The sequence below is a fragment of the Bubalus kerabau genome, chromosome 5 (assembly GCF_029407905.1).
Source record: "Bubalus kerabau isolate K-KA32 ecotype Philippines breed swamp buffalo chromosome 5, PCC_UOA_SB_1v2, whole genome shotgun sequence".
NCBI classification, from domain to species: Eukaryota; Metazoa; Chordata; class Mammalia; order Artiodactyla; family Bovidae; genus Bubalus; species Bubalus kerabau.
Genome location: NC_073628.1, coordinates 108,518,038 through 108,536,015, shown reverse-complemented (window position 1 = coordinate 108,536,015; position 17,978 = coordinate 108,518,038). Strand labels below are relative to the sequence as shown.

The 17,978-nt window shown below is 51.2% G+C and overlaps 1 protein-coding gene across 13 annotated transcripts in view; it reads left to right on the top strand.

Annotated features, from left to right (window-relative positions):
• Positions 1 to 17,978, top strand: part of PRDM2 (PR/SET domain 2) — a 135,667-nt gene that overhangs the window by 115,046 nt on the left and 2,643 nt on the right. For 11 of the 13 annotated variants that reach the window (XM_055582643.1, XM_055582633.1, XM_055582640.1 and 8 more), the window contains one exon: positions 11,817 to 11,948. In XM_055582643.1, coding sequence (XP_055438618.1) covers positions 11,817 to 11,937 — 121 coding nt within the window. In that variant the 3' untranslated portion in view covers positions 11,938 to 11,948. Of the gene's footprint in view, positions 1 to 11,816; positions 11,961 to 17,978 lie in introns of those variants that run through there. The other 2 variants (XR_008714979.1, XR_008714978.1) reach the window with 1 other exon arrangement.

The window sequence follows — 17,978 nt, the reverse complement described above, 5'->3', positions numbered from 1 at the left end:
TTTCCTCACTCATACACCAAGGCAGTACTCATCTCACAGGCATCTCGTGGAGGCTGCATTTGTTATTCCATGTCAGGCCGCAGGCACTGCGCTCAGCATGCAGTCAGCATGGACATGCTGGCTGCTGTAATGAGCATGGGTAATGAGAACCTGGGAAACATCTGGGCAAACCTGTTCCACTGAACCTCAGTTTGGGAGATGCTGATCAGAAGGAAGGAAAATCAGGAGGGATTTCACTCCCCGTCTGCAACCATGAGACTGGGGGCTCCTCAGGAGTGTCTGGGTGGTGCCTTATGTAGGGAGGGAGCCCTCCACAAGTGAGCGGTTCCCAAACCAAATGGAGTGCAAGATCCTAGTGAGACCCAAGCAGCTTAGAGAGGAGTCAACGGCCTGCGTCCAAGTCATTTATCATCTATAGGTCACCTCCATTTCCTGCTCTGTAAAAAATAAAAAAGGATGAAACTGTCCCAACCCTGGCCACTGGACCCCCTCTTTGAGGTCAGCTGGGATTCAGGGTGCAGGCCTTGGGGATCTCAGGGCAGAGATGGGGAGAAGGTGCAGGGGCAGCCTCTGTCCAGTCCCCTTCACCCTTGAGGAGGATGCCTGCAGGCCCACAGCACCCCTCCCCTTTGGGCAGCGTCATCACCCACTGACTCACATCTGGTTCAGGCACATAGCAAGCGTGTCTTTCCCCTGGTTGTGCCAGCCCTGCGTCTGGGACGCCCTGCCAGCCAAGCATGCCCATGCCTCCCAGGACAGGCTAGTCAAGATGCCTTGGGTAGCAAAGAGCCCCTGAGATCCCACAAAGCTTTCCATCAAGGCAGCCCCCTCTTCTCGTTGATATCCTCGGACAGGCAGCAGGCATCAAGTTCGAGAAATCCTGTGATCAGGACTCTAAGTTCCAACAACTCCAGATCATGCGAGGGTTTATCCCTGGAGTTGACTTAATCTTTTTAACTTCTTTGGTCTTAGACAACTTTAAAAGATGGAGTGTTCGTAATAATTAAATTTTAGTGTCCTTATAGAATTTTACAGTTTCAAAGAGCGTTCCCATCTGGACCTCATGGGAGCCCGTTTCTGTCCCAAATTGGGAATCTGTTTTCTATGCAATCCATCAGTCTTGTCACACTTGCATTTGTTCCTGTTTTCTTTTTGGCTTCCCTCCCGTTCTTACAAGTTTCCTTTTGAAGAAAGCAGACTGTTTTGGCTCATCTAGAGAAGAGAAGGGCCAGCATCTGGGCTTGAACCGAGTGGTTCCAGGAAAAAAAAAAAAAAGGCAGCGGCAGAGATGTAGCCAGGGGTCAGAGCTGAGCACCAAGGAGTCTGCTCCTCTCTCCCTTCTGTCTGGGCTGCTCATCCACAGCTTGCACCTCTCAGACCGTGACATCTCCTGCAGGTGTGACATCCTTCAGACATGACCCACTGCTCCGAGTGGAGTGGGGAGGGTGTGTTGGGGACCCTGGTTTGAGTGGGGTGGTGAGAGTAACCTTCTAGGAAGACACTGCCTTTGATAATTTGGTCTTGGAGTGACACAGCCAGGCCCAGTTAGGGTTGGACTTCATGGGGAGCCCAGATCCTGATCTGCCTTTATCGTTTAGGGAACCGTCTCTGAGAACACCTCCTGGTGGCAGGTGGGCAGGTGGGTGAGAAGTGCATAGACTCTCTGTACTCTCCATGATTGAGTCCCCAGGGGGCAGCAGGTGAGTGGAAGCAATGACAAAGTTGGGAGTGCCCTCATCTGGGCCATGCCGAGGAGGCCGCCTGGCCCCCAGGGTTACTTTTGCCCAAGTCCATCAGGGCCTCATGCTGCCCTTCCTCATTGTCCCCTACAAAGCAGTGCGACCAGGCATGCCCCCTCACTCCTTCCCAAGAAGAGCTTGCTGTGTGACCTTGAACAGGTTACCATCTTGCTCTGGTTCATTGTCCTCATCTGAGAGTGATGGGCTGCTGACTTGGCCTCTGGGATCCCCTGCCCTTCGCCTATCCTGGCAGGACCAGAGGCAGCCATGGCCAGGTTCTCCCAGCCAGGAAACTTCCTTTGGCAGGGGCCATTGCTGGCTGGGCCAGCCTTCCTATTGACCGGCTTGTGTTATGAGCTGTCATGTGCTTGGTGTTTGGAGTTAAAGTCCAACAGGGTTGGGGAACACATGGCTTCTGCAGATCTAAGAAAATGAAGTGAAAGTGTCAGTTGCCCAGTCGTGTCCAACTCTTTGCGACCCCATGGACTGTAGCCTGCCAGGCTCCTCTGTCCATGGGATTTCCCAGGCAAGAATACTGGAGTGGGTTGCCATTTCCTTCTCCAGGGGATCTTCCTGACCCAGGAATTGAACCTGGGTCTCCTGAATTGCAGGCAGTTCTTCACCAGAGAAGCCTGAAGACCCAAGAACCTGGCTTAAAAGCCTCAAGACCCAGGCGTGGTCTTTTGGAGCCAGCCCCAGCCCATGGCCACCCTCAGGGCTGATGAGAGGGAGGGGAGCTGCCTGTGGAGAGGCAGACTTCAGTTCTGGGGTCAGATCTCTGAGAATCCTGCCTTCCTTTCTAACTTTCCGTCTTTCCATTCTATTTGCACCTCTCTGTGACCTACAAGGAGCTACAAGGAGTTGCTCCCTTGCAACTGTCTCCTCAGCCATAAAAAGGCACAAGAAGCCATCTCACATGGTTAAGGGAAGATCAAATGGGAAAAACCACCTAAGCTACCTGGAGAAGGAAATGGCAACCTCTTCCAGTATTCTTGCCTAGGCAACGCCATAGACAGAGGAGCTTGGTGGGCAACAGTCCGTGGGGTTGAAGAAAAAGTTGGACATGACTTAGTGACTGAACAATAAACAACAATCTAAGCTACCAGGGCCCAAGATGCCAAGAACCACAGCAACTGCCCAGGCCAGTAGTTTTGAATGGCTGCCCCATCCCCTAAGGACCACTTTCATTTCCCTTCCCCCAGCCCTCCCACTGCAAAGACTTTCCCTGTACAACTTCACTAGGCACCAGGTCCTGCCCCAGATTTCAGAACTAGGCCACCACCGAGCATGCCGCCTGCAGGGGTTTTCCCCCAGCCCCATGCTCCCCCAGTTGCAGCACACAGGTGCCTTTCCAGGGACCTTAATTAAAAATGTAGGTTCTGGGACTTTCCTGGAAGTCCAGTGGTTAAGACTCTGCACTTCCACGGCAGAGGGCACAGGTTCCATCCCTGGTCAGGGAACTAAGATCCCACAGGCCGAGCAGCATGGCCAAAATAAATTTTTTTTTTTTTAAATCTAGATTCTGACTCAGAAGGTCAGATGAGGGCTGAGTAGCTGTCTTTCTAACAAGCTCCCAGAGACTACTGATGCTGGTCCGAGGACCACACTTTGAATAGATGGATTCAGACTGAGGCTCTCAACAACTGGCTTTTAAAAAATCCTCCGTGCCTGGACTCCATACCAGCTAAATCAGAATCCATGAGACTGAGGAGAGGGGCAGGCACCGAGACTGTTTTCTTGTCTCCCGTATTGGAGTCTGAGACCTGCTGCCAGGGCTCCTCTGAGCTGACATGGTTCCACCCAAAGCTGCCTTCTGGCTTTGTGGGTGGCCATGTGGCTGTTCAGTGGGCAGAGGGTCACTCTTCAGGCCCTTTGGAATATTGAAAAGAGCTCTTTGACCCCTGTCACTACAAGGACTGTGTCTGGAAAGGGGCCCAAGCTTTGGTGTCAGGTGGTCTTGGCTTCAGAGCTTGACTGTACCCCTTTTGGCAGAGATAGCATGTTTGTGGGGCCTCCTCACCTCTATCGAGCCTCTGTCTCCTCCTCTCTGAGATGCAGGTCATCACCATCCCGTCCGAGAATGAAGGCCCTACAGTAACTCCTGGGGCGTAGTTGTTGTTGTTCAGTCGCCCAGTCACGTCCGACTCTTTATGACCCCATGGACTACAGCAGGCCAGGCTTCCCTGTCCTTCACCATCTTCCGGAGCTTGCTTAAACTCATGTCCGTCGAGTCAGTGATGCCATCCAGCCACTTTGTCCTCTGTTGTTTCCTCTTGCCTTAAGTCTTTCCCAACATCAGGGTCTTTTCCAATTAGTCAGTTCTTCATGTCAGGTGGCCAAAGTATTAGAGCTTCAGCTTCAGCATCAGTCAGTCCTTCCAGTTACTATTCAAGGTGATTTCCTTTAGGATTGACTGGTTTGATCTCCGTGCAGTCCAAGGGGCTCTATGCTCCTGGAGAAGACCAGGGCATAGTAGGCACTCAGTAAATACACAATTACCTTTCCCCCTTGTTTGACATCCTCATTTTACAAACAAGACTACCATGGTTCACACAGGTGGAGGCATCTCCAGAGGTCACATAGCAAGTTATGGGTGGTGGTTCAAGGACTGAAGTTCAGGCTCCGGCATCCCAGGACTGTTCCTCTACTCCCACCCTTGACTCTCAAGCTGGGGGCGGTCCCATTCGAGTGGGCGGGGCCTCCCTGGAGCGGAAGGTGGAGCCTGCTTCGGATGCCAACCATTCCCGGAAGTAGTGGGTACCAGGAAGCAGGTAGTGATCTATTCACGCTTCCCCCACCTCCAGGGAATGTCATCTCAGCTTATCTCACCTGGGCATCGGCTTGCACACCCTTTGCCTCTCCCTCGCTGCCTGCAGAAGTGCTGAACGTCAGACGCTGACTTGAGATGAATCACTTTCTTGAGAATTTATGGAGGGTTATGTAAGACTCCGCGGCGGCTGCGTGGCCAGCCAGCTCTGGGGGTTGTGTCCCGAGAAATCCCTCCTGACCTGACTCATACAGGCGGAAGAGGCAAACAGGGGGTGCAGGCAGGGATCTCTGCTCAGAAGGCCCAGGCAGCCTGGTGGGGAGCACGGTGGGGACCCCAGAGACCCAGAGAGCCTGTCCTGGAACCGGCAGCCCCTCCCTTGACCTAAAACTCCTTGGTGGAACTCTCTGGGCCCCTGCCTCAGTTCCTCTCCTCCCCATCTCTCTTGAGCTCACTTCTCTCAGGTGTTTGTCTCCACCATATCCTGGAAGCTGTTGTTACTAAGGTTACCCGCAGCTTCTGGGCAACAAATGCCGCGATCGGTTCTCTATCTTCCTTGACACGTCCGCAGAGTTGGACACCTTTCATTCTTCTTCCTCCTTGAAATACATGTCGACTTGGACACCACTCTCACGGTCATCCCCTGCTCCTCCACATCCCATCCTGAGTCCCTGCACCCCTACCCTGGAATTTGTCTAGACAGGGGGTGGCTTTCCCCTCCCCTGAGCCTGTCCAATCCACCTGAATGCTGACCCACCCCAAGCTCATTAGTTTCATTTAATTTACCCTCTTTGAGGTCTCCTTTGGGTGTCTAGTGAGTGTTGCAAAGGTGATCCTTTCAAAACATAGCTCCCAACCAAGTTTTCTCTTGTCTTCCCCTTCTCAGTTAAACAAACTACCCACTCTGGAATTGGTCTAGACTCTCATCCACCTGCCCCATCCCCCCCATCCAGCTCCAAAATGTATCCCAAATCTACTGCTCACTTCTCAATGTCCTTGGCCACCATCTTGCTGGACTAACCTGTCTCCCAGCTCTGTTCTTGCTTATCCTGCTGTGTCCAACACAGTGGCCACGTTGGGTCACGTCACTTGCTGCCCAGAGGGATAGTCTGGCTCCCAACTTACCCAGGCCTATAAGACCCTCCCCTCCACCCCCTCTTCCTTCTCTGATGTTCCGGCCGAGTGAGGAGATGCTCTCAGGAGATGGGGGCAGGTGGACTCAGCCTCCCCAGGTGTCAGGAAACCTGGGGGCAGCCCTCATCCTTCTCTCCTTCCCTCACCTACAGGCACTGCCCATATGGCACGTGTCCCCAGTCTGACCTGGGAAAGCGGCCTCTTGTGTTAACTACTCTTCCTGGACAGTTGCAGGGCATCCGGGCATCTTTGCATATTCACCAGCTTTGGACTTCTCTGTAAATTGCCTTTTCATGTCATTAAATGATCTGTTCAGTGATTGGCAGCTTTAGCTCATTTTTATTAGGCACGCCTTAGTTTCTGTTGTTGCTCCTTCATTTCCCTCTGCCCCCAGATAAGAGATCAGGTATGGGCCCTGCTCCTTGACGTTACCTTCTCCCCAGGTCCCCAGAGCACAGTGAGTTCAAGCTCTAGGAAGACCAGCTAAGGTGCTGCCCTGCTTCGCCTGTGAGTCATCAGCTTGTGCAGACACCCCATGCAGACAGACCAGCCCTGTTAAATCCTCACCAGGTCCTTGCATCACTCTCTCTGCTTGGGACCTACGCTGGGCCCTTTTCCACATCACCTTTCCCCATCTTCTTCCTGACCCTGGTCTTCCCTCCTGCTCTTTCTATTTTCTCTTGTGTAGTTCAGGGTATCTGCTGCCTCCTTCACCAGAAGCCACTGGGGGTTGAGAGAGAACATGGTTACTTGGGAGCCCAGAGGCCCCAGTCTCGGCCACCTCGCGCGTGGCATCGGTCTCCCTCTGAAACCAAGCGCTTTCCCCTTTAGGCATCACTAAGTCACACATAGACCATAACCAGGTGAAGACCTCAGTGTACACCATTTACCAGAGCTTTCTTGGCAAAACACTTAGCAGGTAGCAGACATGCCATTCATCCGGCAAATAATGAAAGGCCCCCTACTGCGTGCCAGGCATGGGTTTAGATGTGGGTCCATCAGGGACAAAATGCCTCCAATGGAGCCAGAAAGCAAACAGCAGTTAGACACCGAGCGTGTTGGTGTGGTGAATACAGTAAAGAAAGAAAAATGGACTGGAGGCTGGGAGTGTCAGGGCAGAGCAGTTGCTATTTCAAATAGAGTGTTTGGGAAGGAGGTTCAATGAGAAAGAGGCCCTTGAACAAGAACTTGGAAGAGAGACGGAGAGCCCTGTGACTGCTGGAGGAAGCGTTCTGGGAGGGTCTGCAGGAATGGACCACTGGAAACAGAAATGACACCTTCAAGAGCCAAATGGGGCAACTCTGCCCTTCCGGTGCCTTCAGCGTGGGGGAAGGGTGGTTCTGACAGTGAAGAAGTGGTCGTCCTGCCCTTTCTGGGCACCTTGGGTTCTGGATAATGAGCGTCACCCATCTTACAAGGTTCTGAGGCGGGATGCTCGAGGGGCCCACTAACCAGGGTGCTGGCTTCTGCACTGAATGTGCACAGATTTCTGTGTCTGAGACGCCTGTGTGTGGGATGTCTAGGGTCTAGGATCACTCACTGCCTTTTTTTTTTAACTTTTTAATTTTGTATCAGAGTATAGCCAATTAGCAAAGCTGTGGTAGCTTCAGGTGCACAGCAGATGGGCTTAGCCATACATAGAAATGTAGCCATTCTCCCCCGAACTCCCCTCCCATCCAGGCTGCCACATAACATTGAGAGAGTTCATGTGCTGTACAGTAGATCTTTGTAGCTATCCATTTTAAATATAGCAGTGTGTGCATGTCGATCCCAAACTCCCTAACTGTCCCTTCCCCCTGGCGACCAGAAGTTCTAAGTCTGTCACTCACTCCTTCATTCAGTATGTTTTGAGGGTCTGCTGTCCATACACGCAGAACTAGGTGTTAAGGCTGCAGTGATGAGCAGACCCAGCCTGATTCTGTAGTCCTAGACCCGCACTCACCACTATCTCATAGATAACGTGGAGCCACCCTTGGAGGTGAGGGTTGTGTGGGCTGAGAACTCAGGGGGCCAGCCCTGGACCATCTGCAGGGCACTGGTTCCCAGCCTGCCCCCCACCCCCGTTGAGACCCCTGTGGGTCTTAAAAGATGCTGCTGCCTGAGGCCACCTCAGAGATCTGATGTCATGGGCCCGGGGGTAGCTTCAGGGGACTCTGGTGAGCATCGGAGGCTGAAGGCCACGGGGAGGAGGGCTCCACGTCGATGTGCTGAAGGAAGTCTTGTGAAGCTGGGGAAACAGGAGCCGAAGGAATGAGGTGGCTGGGAGGTTGGCGGGGATGGGCTGTGCATGTAAGAGCTTGGTCCCTGCTGGGAGCCCGGGGTTCGGGGACACGTCACAACCTTATGGGAGGGGAGCCAGTGTGGAGGCTGTGCAGAAGACCTGACCAGGTGATGGAAGAGAGGGAAGAAGGCGGACAGAGCAGGCAGGGCCCAGCAGGCCTCCTGCTTCCATGTTCCCTCCCCTCCCATTGCCTTCCCAGGACATTCAGAAACATCCCCCTCTAGCTGAATTCTTCTCAGAAGGCCAAGGATCCTTCATTCCCAGTCCCTCTCTATCCCGGCTCTGCATTAGCAAGCTCCAGGGGTTGTCTCTATTTTACAGATGAGGCGACTGAGGTTTGGAGGCCAGGAGTTAGGGAGGCTTTCCAGCGAGTATGAAGGTGGGAACTCGCACTCAGGTCTCTGATGGCCAGGCTGCCTCCTCCACCCCACAGCAGCAACAATCAAAACACCATGCTCATTGATACTGCTCACTGATACTGTATTTTATCGGCATCATCAACTCAACGGACTTGAGTTTGAGCAAACTCCAGGAGATAGTACATCAAAACCCTAATCCCTTAAAGAAACACCCAGCTGGTGACTTAGTGTCCCCCTGCAAAATTGTGGCTCATGGAGCTGAAAGATCTGGACTTTGCTCCCCAGGAAAGTCTCCATCTGTCTGAGCCTCAGTTTCCTCATCTGTGAAATGGGTTTAAAAGCACTTATTCCTTCCTTCCTCCTGCACTGCTGGCAGACTCCAGATTTAACAGAAGAGAGAGCATTTGGGAATCACAGGGGTCCTTGTGCATGTCAGCCCATGTTATCTTCCATGAGGCAGGGCAGTGTGTGAGGGGTGGTGAGAAGGCACCCACCTCTGGGGACCTTGCCCCTGACCAGGTGGACACCTACGGTTGAGAAGCAAACCTGCTCCTGAGTGTCGATGGCTGTGAGGCTGCAGGAGCCTGAGAGTAGAAGAGAGCATAAGGGAGCAGAGGTGCCCATGGCAGCTGGAGAAGGCTGGGAGGTCGAGTATCACCTTTGATTGATTAGGGTTTTTTTTTTTTTTTTTAATGTTTATTTATTTATTTTTGGCTTCATTGGGTCTTAGTTGTGGCACTTGAGATCTTTTGTTGCAGCGGATGGGTTCTAGATCACGTGGGCTTTGTAGTTGTGGCATGTGGGCTTAGTTACCCTGTGGCATTTGGGACCTTAGTCCCCCAACCAGGGATCGAACCCACACCCTCTGCATTGAAAGGCAGATTTTTAACCAGTGGACCACCAGGGAAGTCCCTGACTGGTTAGATTTCTGAATGTTTGATAGATGTGTGATCATGGTGACAGTGAGAGGAAGAAACTGGAAATTGAGGATGCTAGCCTGTTGTCCCCAAAGCTGCCATTTGTCCTGCTCTATTCCTCTGGAGACATTGCCCCAGAGAAGGGACAGCGTGGGGTACCTGCCATGTGCCAGGATTGTCCCTTATTCTTTGGCTGGACAAGGTTCTGCAGGTCATCTATGTTTCCAGGCAACCTGGCAGCTGACTGTCCCTTCCCAGCACTGGGTTAGCTGGCTGAGGGGTCTTGTCACCCTGGGGTGCCCTCCACAGGCCACCTCATGGACCTTTTAGTCTATCTGGGGCACAGGCTTGCTGCTGAGCATGGGGTCTCTGTTTTCTGCCTTAAATCTCGCTCAGGCCAGATCGCACAGTGCAGGGGAGGAGTTGAAGCAGGGGCAGCCCTGAGCCACGGCTGCGAGCTAGGTCCTCAGAGGGGGTCCGGTTTGTGGAGGGGCAGAAGTCTTCCCCTGACAACTTCTGTGTTGGGCTGTTTATACGTTCTTCTATTCTGGGAGAGCTTCCCAGGTGGCTCAGTGGTAAAGAATCAGCCTGCCAGTGCAGGAGACACAGGAGGCTCCAGTTTGATCCCTGGGTCGGGAAGCGCCCCTGGAGGAGGACATGGCAACCCACTCCAGTATTCTTGCCTGGGAAAATCCCATGGACAGATAAGCCTGGTGGGCTACAGTCCATGGGGTCACACAGAGTTGGACATGACTGAGAGACTGAGTACGCATTCTCGACAGGTCGTGGTGCTTTTAATATCTGAGCAGATCAATTGTTGTGGGGGCATCCTGTGCATTTTAGGATGTTTAGTTTAGCATCCCTGGCCCCGCCTACCAGATGCTGGGTGTCAGTATCCCTGCCCTCAGATGTGACGACCCCAAATATCTCCAGACATTGCCAAATCTGTGCCCTGGCTGAGAACCTCTAATCGAAACCCTGATGTTTCACCTTTGAGATGGACCTCATTCCTAGCTTGGCCCTGTCCAACAGAGCGGGCCACAGCCAACACCTGGAAGAGAGCAGCACACCCACCTCACTTCCATTCTTCTACCCAGAGAGGCAGACTTGGGACCCAGAACAAGTTACTTGACCATTCTGTGCCTCCGTTTACCCATCTGTAAATAAGAGTTAATAGAGTATCCCCCATGTATGAAGAGTAAGACACTTGATATATGTAAAATAGCACAATTCTGGGCACCGTATGTGTCATTCTTTTTTTGGCTGCACTGAGTCTTCATTGCTGCACACAGGCTTTCTTTTGCAGCAGATGGGGGTTACTCTTTGTTGAGGTGTGCAGGCTTCTCTTGGCAGTGGCTTCCCTTGTTGTGGAGCACAGGCTCTAGGCACGTGGGCTCAGTAGTTGTGGCTCATGGGTTTAGTTGCCTTGTGGCCTGTGGGATCTTCCCAAACCAGGGGTCAAACCCATGTCCCCTGCATTGGCAAGTGGATTCTTGACCACTGGACTATCAGGGAAGTCCTTGTGTAGCTCTTATTCAACAAATATTTGTTTTTGTGACGCTAAACTGAGGATGCGGCAGTGAACAAGACAGGGGCCCCGACCTTGAGACTGCATAGCTCCTGAGGGAATTTGACACATGATTCTGTGACTGTGACTCAGTATAACAAGTGCTGTGATGAAGAAATAGGAGGGGCAGTGGGAACCCACAAGAGGGACATCTCATCCAAGAATTAGAGAAGGAAGGCTTCCTGGGGGAGGTGGTATTCCAGCTAGGATTTGGAAGATGAGTATGAGTTAGGTGGATGAAGGAAGGGGAGGAATGATGGTCTTGGTTACCTTTTTTTTTTTTTTTTAATAGAGTATTCAGGTTTTTATTTTTATTATTATTAGTTTTTTTGGCCACGCCACACAGCATGAAGAATCTTAGTTTCCCGGCCAGGGATTGAACCTGTGCCCCCTGCAGTGGAAGCGCAGAGTCTTACCTACTGGGCCACCAGGGAAGTCTCTGCATTAGCTACTTAAAAAATAATAATAATGCTTTCCTGAAAAAGAAATCCTATTTGAAGGGCTGTAGTAGCAAATAGGACCAAATGGTGTCAAGGGATTCTGGTTTACACCCACTCTGAGACCCCTGACACAAACGTTCTTGGCACAGTGAGACTGGGATGGCTGCCAGGTGCAGAGTTAATGGCCTGGAGGGGACCCAGCCCTCCCTCCTCTCCTTTCTGCAGGCAATGGTTGTAACTTGGTACCAAAGCATACCCAGATGCTTTTTTGCGGGGAGAGCAATGCCCATGAAAGGAGGTGGGGAAGCGGTCAAGCTGCCATCTGCATGGCAAGTGTCCATTCCTGGCTCACCTGCCCATCCAGTGGGGGTCCTCAGGGTGGGCCTTCCCTGTACAATATCTCAGAACCTGGCAGTTAGATGCTTCTCCTGGTCTGTGCCTCCCAGCAGAGGGAAGCGGGTAGATGGAACACGGTGGTTGTTAAAACTCACCTCCCATTGGCCTGAAGGTGCCTGGAGAGGGCATCAGCACCAAGGCCCTCCAGGTGCTGCCTGGGACACCCACTGGGCTGGGCCCCTGGTGACGCTGTGTGTTATTCCTCTCCCCACACAGCTACAGTCTCCGCCTGGCATCCCGATGTCCTCCACCAGCCGCCCCATACATCACCAGACAGTGTAGGAATGTCAAGGCCACAGCTGCAGCCCAGCTCCAGGGATCCCTCTTCAAAGAGTAGGTGCTTCGCCTGCTCCCTGACAGGTACTCAGAGGGTGGGGCAGCCTCCCGGGGCTCTAGGGGCTGGGGGCGGGGCTTGGGGTGGGCTGGGCAGGAGAGAGGGGGATGGGCATGATGACTCCTGGAGCACCCTGCTGTGTGCTCAGTGGGGCAGGAGGCCTTCCTGCTGGACTGGGTGAGAGTGTGGACCCTGGACCACCTGGTTCAATCCCAGTTCTGTCACTTACGGGCTGCGGGACCTCAGCACGCTACTCTCTCTCTCTCTGAGCCTCAGTTTCCACATCTATAAAATGGGGGTGACAATAGTACCTATTTCATAGGATTGTGAGAATTGCAAGTGTCAAATGTATGAAAGCACTTAGAACCTTGCCTGGCACAGAATAAACACCAGGTAAGTCTAAGTACTACTGATCGCACTCAACACTTGAAACCTTCAGTGGCTTTCAGCCCGGAAAAAGCTGTTCCATCATGTATTTGAAAGTGGAAGTAATATTAATTCATAAAATATAAAACTGAGATTTATGTTGAACCAGAAGCCTCCGTCTAGATTTTCTGATGATGAAACCTGAATTTATTCATGGAAGCTGGACTTTTCCTCTTGAGGGGCTGGGCTTTGCTACTGACTTCGAGCTGGCTTGGGTTTCTCTGCTGGTGACATGGCATGTCTTCTTTCATTGTGTCCCAAGACCAGCATTTCAAGTACGACTGGGGCGACTGTGCTGTCGCTTCATGTATGACTCTTTGCGGCCCTATGGACCTTACCCCTGCCAGGCTCCTCTGTCCATGGGATTTTTCCAGGCAAGAACATTGGAGTGCATTGCCATGCCCTCCTCCAGGGGATCTTACTGACCCAAGGATCGAACCCATGTCTCATAAGTCTCCTGCATTAGCAAGCGGGTTCTTTACCACTAGCGCCACCCAGGAAGCCCAAATGATTGGGTACTGGTTAAAAATACAGACCCCAGGGTACCACTCCAATTCACTAAATGAGCACTCTGGTGAGCAGGGCCTGGGAATTTGCATTAGCAAGTGGTCCTGAAGTTCTGGGACCCACTCAGGTTCGGGGATGCCTGCCTAATGTGGCCAAGGTTATTTGGAATGAGAATGCAGTTGTTTAAGGCAAGAGGGGCTGAGTTTTGAAGCTCTGGGGTCTTCTGTGCTGAGCCTTCCTCCCTCCCGCCTCTCCTCTTCCCATGGCTCGCTCCCTTTTCCCTCCCTCAGCAGGTGGAGTTTCTGGCCTTATTTCTCTGGGAGTTCATTCAGGAGGGGACCAGATGTAAAACCCACTTCCCCATGAGAGCCTGTCTGTGGAGCTGACACTGAGCCTGCCTCTTGGGACCCAGCTCCCGAGATGGGAGCTGAGTTGAGTCAGGAGTGCAGTGGAGCAACGGTGCGATGGATGCTGCTCAGGACTGGGTGGCCCAGGACACCATCCCCGCACCCGTTTTACAGAGGGAAGAATGGGGGCCCCGAGAGGAGACTTGGTTTGGCTAGAGTGTTCTGGAGAACAGGCAGGCAGTGCGGGCTGAGCAGTTCCCCACTCTGGTCCCAGGTGTGTCCTGGGATCACCCCTGTGGCAGCTATGTGGACTTTCATGCTGATGGGCTGGCTGGATGTGGCTTTCAGCCCAGAGAAGGTATTCTTTGCAGCCTGAGGGGGGTCAGGTGCGGCTGGAGTGATTTCTGCACAGACTAGGGCGTTTCTGTCGGCTACTGCAGTCTCAGCCGAAAGCAGGCCTTGCAGGTTCAGGCCCTCCTCTGGGGCCCGTGTGCGACCCTAGACAGGTGTGTTCTTTTCCACTTAGTTTCAAATGAGTACAGCTTCCCAAGCTGGGTGCTTGGATACCTAGAAGCCCAATTTTATTTGTCTCTGCAGCTCACAGCTTCTTCTGTTTACTCACCAACAGTGAATGCTCAGAACTCAACAGTTTAATTTCAAAGGGACTGAAACTTGCTCCTTAAAATCTTATTTAATTTTTTCCCTAATTTTAGAATTTTTATGTTTTAAACTTTTAAATAAGTATGTCAGGAAGATTCCCTGGAGAAGGAAGTGATAACCCTCTCCAGTATTCTTGCCTGGGAAATCCCACGGACTGAGGAGCCTGGTGGGCTACAGTGCATGGGGTCGCAAAGTCAGACATGACTTAGCAACTAAACAGCAACAATAATAAGTATGTATAACTTATTATTTAAAAATTTTTATTTTTAATTGAAGGATAATTGCTTTACAATATTGCCTTGATTTCTGCCATATATCAGCATGAATCAATCCTAGGCACACATATGTCCCCTCCTTCTTAAACCTTCCTTCCATCTCCCACCCCTTCCCACCCCTTTATGTTAAGAGTCCTGGTTTGGGTTCCCTGAATCATACAGCAAATTCCCATTGGTTATCCATTTTACACATGGTGTGTATATGTTTCCATGCTACTCTCTCTATTTGTACCACCCTCTCCTTCCTCTCTCCCTCCTGTGTCTATAAGTCAGTTCTCTCTGTCTGCATCTCCATTGCTGCCCTGAAAATAGGTTCATCAGGACCATCTTTCTAGATTCCATACATATTTGTTAATATATAATATTTGTTTTTCTCTTTCTGACTTACTTCACTCTGTTTAATAGGCTCTAGGTTCATCCACCTTATTAGAACTGACTCGAAAGTGTTCCTTTTTAAGACTGAGTAATATTCCATTGTATGTATATACCACAACTTCTTTATCCATTCATCTGTTGATGGACATCTAGGTTGCTTCCATGTCCTAACTATTATTGTTAATAGTGCTGCAGTGAACAAAGGGATAGAAGTATCTTTTTCAATTTTGGTTTCCTCTGGTATATACCTAGTAGTGGGATTGCTGGGTTGTTGTGATAGCTTTATTCCTAGTTTTTTAAAGGAATCTCCATACTGTCTTCCTAGTGGCTGTATCAGTTTGCATTCCCACCAACAGTGCAAGAGGGTTCCCTTTTCTCCACACCTTCTCCAACACTATTGTTTGTGGATTTTCTGATGATGGCCACTCTGACCTGTGTGAGGTGATATCTCATTGTAGTTTTGATTTGCATTTCTCTAATAACGAGAGGTGTTGAGCATCTTTTCATGTGTTTATTACCCATCAGTATGTCTTCTTTGGAGAAATGCCTGTTTAGGTCTTTGCCCACTTAAAAAATGACTTAAAAAAAAATCCGACTTATACTGTGTGTCTTAGTTTGCTTGGGCCACCACAGAAAAATACCACAGACTGGGGGGCTTAAGCAATAGATATTTACTTCTAACATTTCTGGGGGCTGGAAGGCCAAGATAGGGGTACCAGAATCATCAGGCTCTAATGAGACCTCTCTTCCTGGCCTGCAGATGCTACTTTCTGGCTGTGTTCTCACATGGCAGAGGGAAGAAGCCCTGGCACCTTTTCTTACAAGGGCACTAATCCCATCATGAAGGCCCCGCCCTCATGCCCTCATCTAAACCTAATCACCTCCCAGAGGCCCCACCTCCAATTGCCATCACATTGAGAGTTAGAGTACGATCATGGGCAGGTGGTGGATATTGGAGTGGGGGCACAATTCAGTCCATAGCACTATTTAACACAGTTCCAGAATGATGTTTTGAGATGCCATGGCAAAGGATTTTAGCACAGGAAGGGATGTATAGGCCAGCACCCTCTATTTATGGAGAGGGGAAGCTGAGACAGAGGGGGTCAGTCTTCTGATGCCCAGATGGACAATGGACTTTGTGGTCTGTGCCCAGTGTACACACACTGGACTTTGTCCTGAGGAAAATGATAATGTCCTCAGAGCACCCAGGACTGCCATTCATCCTCCTGCTCTCGCCCAGGTAGAGGCTCTGTGATCAGCCTACTGGACAGCCTGACCCAAGTGAGGGACCAGCACAGAGCAGCCTGGCTTTTCTCCAGCACCTGCCTTCCACTGCCTCCTCTTCCATGTTCTCATGATGTCTCAGGCAAAGCCCAGCACTTTCACTTTCAGGTGTAACAAAGTGCCACATTGCCTAGTCCAGCGTGAAGCTCCCACTGTACATCCTATTTCACCTCCGTCTCTTTCAAGTCCTAGGCACCAGCCAGACTTGTGCCCAGGGGTCTAGGAGGGGCTGTCCAGGGTAGGGACTAGGAGCAGCTGTCTGGGACAGGGACTGGCACCACTCACTTGTCTGGTCAACATGTCATGCTCCTCTTGGCTGTCACTGCTCCTTAGCTAAGACTGGCTAGCCTTGGGGCAGGTTTCCTGATGCTGGCCCTCCCATGGGGTCCTGGGAATGGATGGTGGAGGGTCTCCGTGAGAGGTGAACTTCCCCCTGGCACAGCTTCGGCCAGCTGTCCTTCATCTCCAGTCCCAGGGGTCCAGTCTGCAGCTGTGATCTCCTCCCTGGAGGGCTGCCTTTCAGGTCGGGGGCTGGCAAGATGGCTTCTTGTATGGATCCCACTTGAAAACCCACAGGAAACTTACATAAATGAGCCACACTTGGCCAGGGGGAATACAGGCTGCTGCATGCTGGCCTGCCTTCCTTTCCTCCTGCTGCTCCTGCTCAGATGGGCAGGGCGCATGCTGGCCTCCAACCGGAAGGAGGCTCCCTCTCTCTAAGGCACCTAGTGCCACCAGGAGCAGCTCTCTTTCCAGCCCTGTCAAAGGGTCTGTGGTTGCGGGGAGTAGAAATTGACATAGGAGCACACTTCATGGAGCTGAATCACCATTCCAATAATCCTGGCAGGTACTTCACTTCTTGTTTCAATTTGCCCATCTGTAAATGTGGGTTAATAAAATTCCACACTACACCACTATATATAAGGGATTTGAGCATCTGTGGATTTTGGTATCCTTGGGGGTTCTGAGGGCTTCCCAGGTGGCTCAGTGGTAAAGAACCCACCTGCCAATGCAGGAGATGCGGGAGACATGGGTTAGATCCCTGGGTTAGGAAGATCCCCTGGAGGAGGGAATGCCAATCAATTCCAGTATTCTTGCCTGGAGAATCCCATGGACAGAGGAGCCTGGTGGGCTACAGTCCATAGGGTCTCAAAGAGTTGGACATGACTAAACATGCCACACATCAACAGGGGTGCTGAAGCCAATCCCCTGTGGATAGCAAGGGATGAGCATACCCCTCTCACAGTTATATTGTCAGGACTGCAAAGGTTAGCACATGGAAAGCACTTCGTATGCCTGGTATGTAGTAAGTCTTCCTACAAATCAGAGATATAATTATTATTCTTTTCACTGAATTATTGTATTATTATTAGTAGTAGTAATAGCAATAGTAGATAGTACCTGTAGTGGTAATAGTAAATGATGACCAGTTCCACTGGATGAGAGACCTGAGCCCCTGAACTTGGCCTAGCCCAACTCTAGGCTCATAGTCAACCCTGGGCAATAAATGTCATTGAACAGTCACTCATGGGCCTGGCTTTCTGTGCCAAGTACCGTAACCAGGGTTTTCTTGGAGGCAGGATGAGGGGTAAGCCACTCCCTCGGGACACAGGGCACACATAGGCTCGGGACAGGGCCTGACCCTATCTCTGTTCATCAGACTGACCTTGTAAAGGTTCCTTCTGCTCTCTGAGCCTGTCTCTTCCATTGAAACGGGGATCTGTGTCACTTGCCACCAGGGTTGTTTAGTGTATTAGCATGAATGAAGTGACGGTGTAATTACTTTGGAAAACTGTCTGGCAGTATCTGCGGATGCTGTACCTATGCCTTCCCCAGGGCCCAGCAATTATATTGCTAGGGGTACACTCAGCAGAAGTGTATACACATGTGTACCACATGTTCATATGTTATATACACACACCCTACTGCCCAGCATTTCCTCTTAGCATAAATATGTACACATGTGCACCATACATGCCTTCTAGACACATATAAGAATGTTCTAGTGACATTACTCATGATGGCCCCAGACTAGAAACCACCCGTCTGTGCATGGGCAGTGGACTAGGCAGATGAAAGTGGCCTGACCTTGTACCAGAATCCATAGCATGGACTGAAAGAACCAGGGCCACATGCTCGATGAGCGTGTGCATCCTCGGGTGGGTGCATC